Source organism: Nanorana parkeri, unplaced genomic scaffold, assembly GCF_000935625.1.
Source record: "Nanorana parkeri isolate BGI_ZX_2015 unplaced genomic scaffold, ASM93562v1 scaffold2209, whole genome shotgun sequence".
In the NCBI taxonomy this organism is placed as follows: Eukaryota; Metazoa; Chordata; class Amphibia; order Anura; family Dicroglossidae; genus Nanorana; species Nanorana parkeri.
In genome coordinates, this window is record NW_017308477.1 from 3,937 (window position 1) to 13,133 (window position 9,197).

Here is a 9,197-nt window from a genome sequence, read left to right on the forward strand (position 1 = left end):
CAGAGGCCGGGGAGAAGCGCTCAGGAGGGTGAAAACTCCTATCACGCAAGGCCCTGCATTCTGGTGGGGGGGGGTGTCGGGAGTCCCTAAGAATGGGATAAATGTATGAATGAAGCCATGCGGAGCCGTTAGCTTCCTTCAGCTGTTATGATTAAATAATTAAACTAGCTGAACCTGAGATTCTGCTGTGTTTCTAGGTGTGGGACAAGGGGAGGAATAGTACTAACCGTGTGCCAGCTCCAGACTGACTGGATCCCCCTCCGCCCCCTCAGACCACCCCAGATGCTCCACTTTCTAGCTTCTTGGCATGAGAAAAGCATTTAATTGGCAGTAACTTGTTCTAAATTCTTTCCGTGCATGTACTCATAGGTGAATTGCAGGTGCTTTTTCTTATGTAATAAAGATACCATGTGGGTTTGCAATGGACAGAGTCCAGCTCTCCTGCACAAACAAGATATTGTTTCAAATGCTCACATGGTTATTAGGTCAACTGAACATCTTGACCTAACATGCATTTGTACCCAGGATTTCATAGCCCACATGATCACCTTGTGAGTACGCGTTCTGTACATAGTGCATCTAACAAATAAGTTTATAGTCCACGTGAATAAACATCTATTACCTATTGTTTCATCACAGCATGCACAAACACAAGAAAAAAAAAAATCAGATTTTTAGGCAATGAAAGAAGTCCAACTGCACCCCAAAAACATTGGTGAGCCTTGGCTTGGGCCTACGTGACCCTCCCAATCTAGGCCTATCTGTAAGCACACTACCTTTATAGGCATGTCAAACAAAAACATAAAAATGCATAATGCTGTGAAATGTCACCAGACCCAAGCACTTGTTATAATGCACTCATATTTAGATCCCACCAGACCCAAATGGAGTATTGATACTACGGGGTCTATTCACAAAGCAGCCGAGTGAATAACCGAGCCGAAGTGAAGTGAGCCGAACGCTGTTCGGCTATTCACTTCAGGCTTGTACGGCTGATTGCAGCCGTACACCGACAGAAATCAGCCGTACATCGGCTTGCTGCGGCTGTCTTCAGGTCGGCCAAGCATGCTCAGCATGTTCGGCTGACCCGAAGTGCAGGAGGAGTTTGACTCAGCCGATCCAACATCTGGATCTGCTGAGCTGAACCTCCGGCAGGCTACTCGCTGCTTTTCGGCCTATTCTCATAGATGCCAAACAGCAGTGAGTGAATAGCCGAACGCTGCTCGGCTATTCTGCCCGGTACCTCTGTGGTACCGAGCAGAATAGAAAAACAGTTAAGAAAGTAGAAAAAATTAAATAGAAAACGATTGGGCGGAGCTAGCAGTGACAGCTAGCTTTGCCCAACTGTTTTCTATTGGCCGGGGCGGTTCTGCTGCCATCAGAATAAAAACAAAAACCACCATAGGAATGCATAGCTAGATTCCTATTGGCTATTTCACTTTGCAATAGCCAATAGCAAACTAGCTATTGCACCCGCCCTCTGCTGCTGTCAATCACCAGAAGGGGACCTGATGGAGAACTGAAGGTTCTCCTCCGCTGATTGACACCAGCAGGGGGCGGGTGCAATAGCTAGTTTGCTATTGGCTATTGCAAAGTGAAATAGCCAATAGGAATCTAGCTATGCATTCCTATGCTGGCTTTTATTTTTTTTTCTGACTGAGAGCGGCCAGCGGCCCCATGTCAGAAAAAAAAAAACAGATCGCAAGGAAAGGTTTGCTCTGCTCGATCGAGCAGAGTAAACCTTTCCGGGAGAAAGTGTTTCTCTCCTGGGCGGCCGGGAGCCGTATGACACTCCCAGAGTGTCCGGGTGAGTAAGGACAGATCAGCATCCCTGGTTACCAGGTAACCAGGGACGCCATCTGTCATTACACACTGAGAACCCGGAGAGGCCATTGTAATATCATAGCGGCCCCGGCCCTGTTGGCCGGCCAATGGCCGACCGTTCGGCCAGCTTCGGCTACTGAACCGAAAGGGGCCTGGGGCGAAGCAAGCCGCAGGGTCAGCCGAAGCTACGGCTAGATCCTTCGGCAGCTTAGTGAAAAGACCCTATGAGTACAAATTACAGGTTCCCATTTATGTGTCCTTCTTCTTCTGCTTCAAGATATTGCCCTGTAATGAGATTTGGGCTAGGTTCATACCCACATGTCCCGGGCCTGCGCGATCGTGTGCTAGTGGCCCATTGATTTCATTTGGATGACATCCACACGGCAACCTTTTTATGCGACACATGACGTGTGGCTTTTTCAGCGATCACTTGCACGGGTGGAATTGTGGCGGGAAACCACCTGGCACCCACAGCGCGATAGCCTGCTGTGGGCGATTCCGTTACTGTGCTGCAATCCGCACAAGTTTTGTGCACAATTGCCACACGGTCAGGAGTCGCCCAGGTGTGAACCTAGCCTTAGGCTCCTTTTACATGTTCTCCAGTTGCAGCTTATCCTCGTTTAATAAAGCCTGTTGTTTATAAAGTTCAATAGCTTAAGCTGAGATTATCACATACTTGTGAATGAATCAGAGCAGTGATCCTTTGTAGGACTCAGTTGGTGACGAGAAGCTGTCTTTCTGGCCAATCAGGAAGCCGGGAAACGAGTCATTACATGTCATTTGGAGCCAGCTGATTGGCCCGGGAAGGCGGCTCCATGCTCCCCCGTCACAAGTGACGAGGGAGCATGGAGCCAGCTTCCCGGCCAATCAGGAAGACAGGCAGCGTGTAATTACTCGCTGCCCCGCTTCCTGCTCCCGGAAGCTCAAGTATCGGGCTAGGTATGAGAGCATTTGGGCAAACACGAGCACTTGCCCAAATACTCGGCACCGATACCTATACTAGTATCTGTATCGGTGCATCCCTAATTATTATAATACAGGAATTATATAGCGCCAACAGTTTGCGCTATGTATAATTGTTCAAAATAACAATCACTTCTATGAAAGGGTTGTATCTATTAGAAATTGTGTGGTAAAGGGGCAGTTTGATTAACAAAATATTTTAAAAAATAAACATAAGTCAAACGACTTAAAGCTACACTCTGGCAATTACACAAAAACAAACCTTCCTCCTAAATGCTGCAGAGAGTGGTGCCACATATTGACATCAGCTCTAGAGACTGGGTGAGTATAGCAGCTACAGCTGCATTTCTTTCATTTTTAACTATGGCTGGGAGAGAAAAGTTGTTTTTTTTGCCCAAGCGGCTGGAGTTGGTTCTTACAGCAGTAGGGTCTGGTTACCTCCCTGTCCCCCCATAACAATAAGAATACTGATGAGTAATCCCTCAGCTCTCGCTTGTAGCAGACCTGATGGGCCTAGGGTTGCCACCTGTCCAGGATTCACCCGGACAGTCCGGGTTTTGAATGCTGTGTCCGGGTTTCATGGCAGCATAAACTCGGACACAAAATGTCAGGCAGACAGGGGCAACCAAAATTAAGATAGGGGCTACTGGCTCCCCACTAAAAATAGTCTCAACTGTGATATTTACATATGAATGGGTGGTGCTATTTACATATGAATGGGTGGTGCTATTTACATATAAATAAGCCAGGACTCAATTCTCCCAAAGAAATGTCAGCACGTCGCTAAAGTGTTCGGGTTTCACTTGAAGAAAAGGTGGCAACTCTAGATGGGCCCCTAGTGCTGCCCCTCTCCCAGTCTGATTGACAGGAGATTAGAAGACGTGAATACCAAGTCACATTCAGGTACTTACATATGATGCATCTGAATATACAGTATATATATTGATGATGTGGACAGTCCTGGCTACAGTATGACCATATCAGCATGTGTGTTGGCAGGTTGTTAGTATGTCCTTCAGTCCTGCATTCTTGGCATACATTGGTACTGGACTAATGACTACTTTAGAATGTTTCCTAGGAAGGCCTCATTTCTGGGAAGTCTGGAGCATTGTACTGGTTGGCACAGTACAGACATCCTTTTCAGAAACTGCAATGATCTGCTGGCAGATTTTCTGCAATTTCCCTGTAACATGCGCAGCACAGGAGTTTCAGTGAAAAGTGATCTAAACTTCTAAAATTACTCTGCAAGTGTTCTGCCCTCAGGAAGCAATTACAAAAATGTTTTTCTCTGCATAGCACACATGAGTACTAAGCATTGTACAGTGCTGCTATAGCTGTGTAGTGTTCAGCCTGGATCGCTGGGCTGATTGAGCAAATGTGAATGGACGTGTGTCCACTTACATCTAGGTCTGGGAAAGAAAATGTCCGTCTAGGTCTGGGAAAGAAAATGGAAAAGGTTTGTATCCTCTTTCATTTTTATGGGCCTAAATGGAACTGAATGGTTGTAAACTGATGTTGGGCTCATTTACATGGGCATGCACATCCATATGGCGCACATGCCTGTGCAGACACCTGCTCCCAGGAGGGAGAGGTGTTGTGTAAGGGCCCGTTCACACCAGTTGCAGTGCGTTCGAGCCCGATTCTGGCCGGAACGCACTGCCTTGCATTGCAGCCGGCTGACTTTTTATTGGGGCAGGAGGGGGAGTGGCAGGCCATTAAAGTGAATGGCACCGTAGCCACGCCTTCCGGCCGCAATGCGATCGCAAGGTACATTGTGCCTGCGTTCCGATCAAAAAAGTGCTTGCGATCCTGTGCGGGCGATCGCATTGCGGTTGGAGGGTGTGCCTATGGTGCCATTCACTTCAATGGCCCGCCACGCTCCCTCCTGCCCCACTAAAAAGTGAGCTGGCTGCAATGCGAGGCAGTGTGATCTGGCCAGAATCAGGCCGGAATGCACTGCATCTGGTGTGAATGGGCCCTCATAGTGTATACTTCCCTATGGGTCCATGCAGGTCCAGGTGCCCGCACTTGGATGCAGATAGTGTGTCAAAGAGCAGGCACCTGGACATTCACGGATGTAGGTTCAGGTCGGTGTGTAGGTGAGTGCAGCTGTGTCCTCCCATAGGAAGGTATAGGCGGCTGCATACAATTACACGCAGCACCTGCCCCTCCCATTTGTGTGAATGAGCCCATAAACAGACGTCGCCAGTTTACATCTGTTCAGTTGAAGGTAGATTCCACCTTTAAAATGAAAAATAAAAAAAAATAAATGCACAAATATTCATAAAAGGAAAAATGAGCATTTCTTACTTTCTTTGCATTGGAGCCAGTAAAGCATTGCAGCAATGATCAGTGGATGGTGGGTACAATGTTCTGGTTCCTGCAGATTCTCCTTTCAGTCCCTGTCCGTTTCAAGATAGAGAGCATTAAGTAATAGGGACAGGAGGGTGCAGCTGTGTGGGCGGAGCCACGCCATTTTCAAATAACAGCAGCAGTCTGCGGGGAGGGGAACTCCGCGATTCAAGTAAGTGGTGGTTGGGTGGCGTTATGGGGTGGCAATGTTTCCATTTTAATGGGTTTAACATGAAACTTGGTATAAAGTGTTAACTTAGCCTTTAACATACATTGCATTTGTATTACCGTATACACTCGAGTATAAGCCGACCCGAATATAAGCCGAGGTACCTAATTTTACCACAAAAAAACTGGGAAAAAATATTGACAGAACCCTTTTTCTTTTTTGTTACTTTTGCTTGCCTTCACTTGGGTCCCAGGGAGGAGTATGCACAGGATGTTCTCTGCATTCCTTATTGCAGAAATAATGGTCAGGGATACCTCTCATGATACACTTATTAATGTGGTCAGAGCAGGCCTGTGGGATACAGCGATAGTGGCGGGAGGTGTTCCAGGCTGTGACCCCCAAACTGAAAAACCCTCATTGATAAGTAGCAGCAGATGATTTTTTTCTTCAACAAACCAAAAAAAATTAAAAGTAAAAAAGAAACAGAGGGATAAGTGTATGTAAACAGAACAGAGTGGAACGGAAGGCGGGTGTGCAAACTGATTCAATATTCATCTTTGCATTTATTATTTTCAACTGAAGTGATGACACCGCTGTGCAAGGGGCCCTATATGCTTTGCTTTTTCATGTCACTATCAGGCAGTTGCATCAGAAAGTCAGATTATTGCATGGAGCTGCCAACATGCTCTGAGAAACATTGAGCAACTGGTATTTAAACTAAGCATACTTCCCCCATGCCATACATCCTGCTCTCAGATTTCTGTAGATAAGCCGCTCCTGCAGTTAAAGCATCCACACACATCAAGAGATGAATGACTGCCCAAGTCAGACAATAGTCTATATGTGTATTGCCAACATGGGGCGGATTTACTAAAGTAAATAATCAAGAGCATGGATAAAGCATGTGTGTGCATTGTGTACCTGCATGCGTGTGTGGACGAAAGCGCACATTGCAATCCCTGAACCTATGTAACATATCATACGCTAATGTTCCATGTGTGCAGTGTGGTTCTGGATTGCTCCTTTAAAGCAGGGGTCTCAAAGTACCGGTCACGGGCCATCTGTGGCCCACAGATCGATTACTTTTGGCCTGCAGTCAGGGCCACCAATAAGGACGTAGGGCTATCCCTCCTGTACCATGCCTGGGCCCCATCAGGTCAGCAGGGGGGCCAAGCACAGAGAGGGGGCTCTTACCTTTTGCAGCAGCTAGGGGAGTAGCTGGGGTTTGCCACCTGTTCGGGATTCACCAGGACAGTCCAGGTTTCGGCTGGCCTGAACACAAGATGTGGACACAAGTTGTCACAATGCCAGACAGACAGGGGCAACCACAGGGTCCTGGTGTTCCAACTTGAGTGTGTGGAGGAGGCATGGGACACCTGTGTCACCTCTCTCTCCCCTGGCTGTGTCACCTCTCTCCCCTGGCTGTGTCACCTCTCTCCCCTGGCTGTGTCACCTCTCTCTCTCCTGGCTGTGTCACCTCTCCCTCTCCTGGCTGTGTCACCTCTCCCTCCCCTGGCTGTGTCACCTCTCTCTCTCCTGGCTGTGTCACCTCTCTCCCCTGGCTGTGTCACCTCTCTCTCTCCTGGCTGTGTCACCTCTCTCCCCTATGGCTGTCTCTCCTCTAATGGTCATAATAAGAAATAGGTTGATTGAGAATAAAAATGTGAAACTTTAATGACTATTAATTTCGTTGTTTCCACTCTTTTAGTGGTGTCCTGTATGAGGCCCCATTCACATATAGCATTTGCGTTTCCCACGCTGCGTGCAAACGATAAGGCCTGGTTCACACCTATGCGTATTGTAATATGCGCGTCTGTCGCGCGACCGTCACGCGGTTTTTTTTACCGCGATTCGCGGTAAAAAGCAGCGCGACCGTCGCGCGATTCCAAAGGCTACTTGGCAGTATACTAATGGAAAACGCCCTACAAAACGGACCAATACGCAGCAAAAAACGCTCCGGGACCTTTTCATGCGTGGGCCGTTTTGTAGTGCGTTCGGGACGGGCGGAAATACGGACAGGTGGGAACGAGGCCATTGACTACAGTGCTATTTATTTTTTTGACCGTTTTGTAGAGCGTTCATCGAGCGTAGGACGCGCTACAAAACGGTCAGGTGTGAACCAGGCCTAAATCTTTCATCCGCACGTTTTCGGCTATTAATATAGCTGCGACTATGCGGAATCTGTCAAAAACCGAGCTTGGACTATTTTGCGGCCACATTGTTTCATACAGAGCAGCCGCCGCAAAAGACTGAACAATGCAGTTTTTTATGTTATACACGCGGACAGCTGCTTCTGTGTGAATAGAGCCTAAGTAAGGCCGCATGCTCCAATCACAGGTAGCTAACACATGGCTACATTCTATATACGTCCTCAACCTAAGAAGGTAACCAGCCATAACAACTCAAAATGTAAAAACAAACAACTTCCTTCTCACACCCTGGTTTTGTGTTGAGTAAATTCTTTCTCCCTCATGTCTACAGCCACACCGAGCTTTGCTGCTGGCCGTTATCAGCAAGGCGTGAAGGGCAAGGCTCCTGTATCGGTGCTGTTACCACATTTCACTTATAAACAAAGCAAACATGGAGCCAGCCAGACCGCAGTGCTGTTTATGCAGTTGCTCGATAACAACGTGCAGGCGGCTGTCCCCAGGTTACAGGCAGGTCATATACGCAGCCCCGCCTCCCCCCTGCGCTTTGTGTCTCTGAATCGAGCCCTGACACCGCCCCCCCGATCACCCTGACTGACAGACACACCAAAACAAGGTGACGTAACTAACGTACGAGCCGCTTCAAAAACAGAAGGGGCGGGGACAAAGCCCGAGAAAGACAAAGGGGGGAAACTGGGAATGGTACGGTCCGCTTCTTCGAATAGTTTCATCAGCTGTGATATAAAGCATCGAATGTTATACAGACTACGGTAAATTGCGTTCCTGTTGTTGGAAATGAAAATTGTGTTACAGCAGAGGAGGAGAAGAATTAGCGGTATATTTGGAATATCTCCCACCCTGCGATACTAAAGTGGTACAGTCGGATCAATCACTACGTCACCCATTGTTTACAAACCCAGCAGCAGGGCCGGTGGAAGCCGGGCGGTGGTGCATCACACGGTGGCTGTGCTTGCTGTCAGCATGCCGTGCCGTAAGGAGAGCTTCCTGCTGCTGGAGCAGTCGGTGACCGTAGGCTCCAAGGAGGTGGACTCCCTGGTGGCCCGTATCGGGGAAGCTCTGCAGCTGAATGCCCACAGAGCCCCGAACTCCTGCAGCATGGCGTACGGAGGGGCTCTGAAACCAGCCGCCGTCCCACGGCCTACAGCCATGTGCTCGTGTGTGAGGGGAAGGACTACGCCGTACCCGGTGTGCACTCCCAGAGCGGCTGGACGATGCCGCCACCAGCCGGCTGGGGCCAGGCACTGTCCGGGGAGCAGCAAGCAGCTGTGCGGCCGGGGATGGATGCGGAGGAAACACGAGGAGGACGAGGACCCCCATCAGCTGCTGCAGGAGCTCCTTCTGTCTGGAAACCTCATCAAAGAGGCGGTCAGGAGATTACACCTAGCCGGGGAGGCGGACAGCACAACAGGGGAGTCGGTGCATTGTAGTGTAACCGAGCCCACTGAGACCACCGTGCAATGACAGCCTACGAGTCCGTGCAAGGATCAGAGGAATCAACCATTCATTGACAGCTGTGATCAGAGGACTCCACCATTCATTGATCACAGAGGACTCCACCATTCATTGACAGCAGTGATCAGAGGACTCCACCATTCATTGATCACAGAGGAGTCCGCCATTCATTGACAGCAGTGATCAGAGCAATCCACCATTAATTGATCACAGAGGAATCCGCCATTCATTGACAGCAGTGATCAGAGGACTCCACCATTAATTGATCA

At 48.7% G+C, this 9,197-nt stretch overlaps 1 protein-coding gene across 1 annotated transcript; it reads left to right on the forward strand.

The window, feature by feature from the left end:
• The first annotated feature begins 8,286 nt into the window (after positions 1 to 8,286).
• LOC108801074 (GSK-3-binding protein-like) lies at positions 8,287 to 8,937 on the forward strand. Its single transcript, XM_018573023.1, has one exon. It carries the CDS (start codon positions 8,437 to 8,439, stop codon positions 8,935 to 8,937), a length of 501 nt encoding a protein of 166 aa, XP_018428525.1. The 5' UTR covers positions 8,287 to 8,436.
• The last annotated feature ends 260 nt before the right edge of the window (positions 8,938 to 9,197 follow it).

Excerpts from the sequence above, each read along its gene's own strand:
- LOC108801074 (XM_018573023.1), top strand. The coding sequence starts at position 8,437 with ATGCCGTGCCGTAAGGAGAGCTTCCTGCTGCTGGAGCAGTCGGTGACC.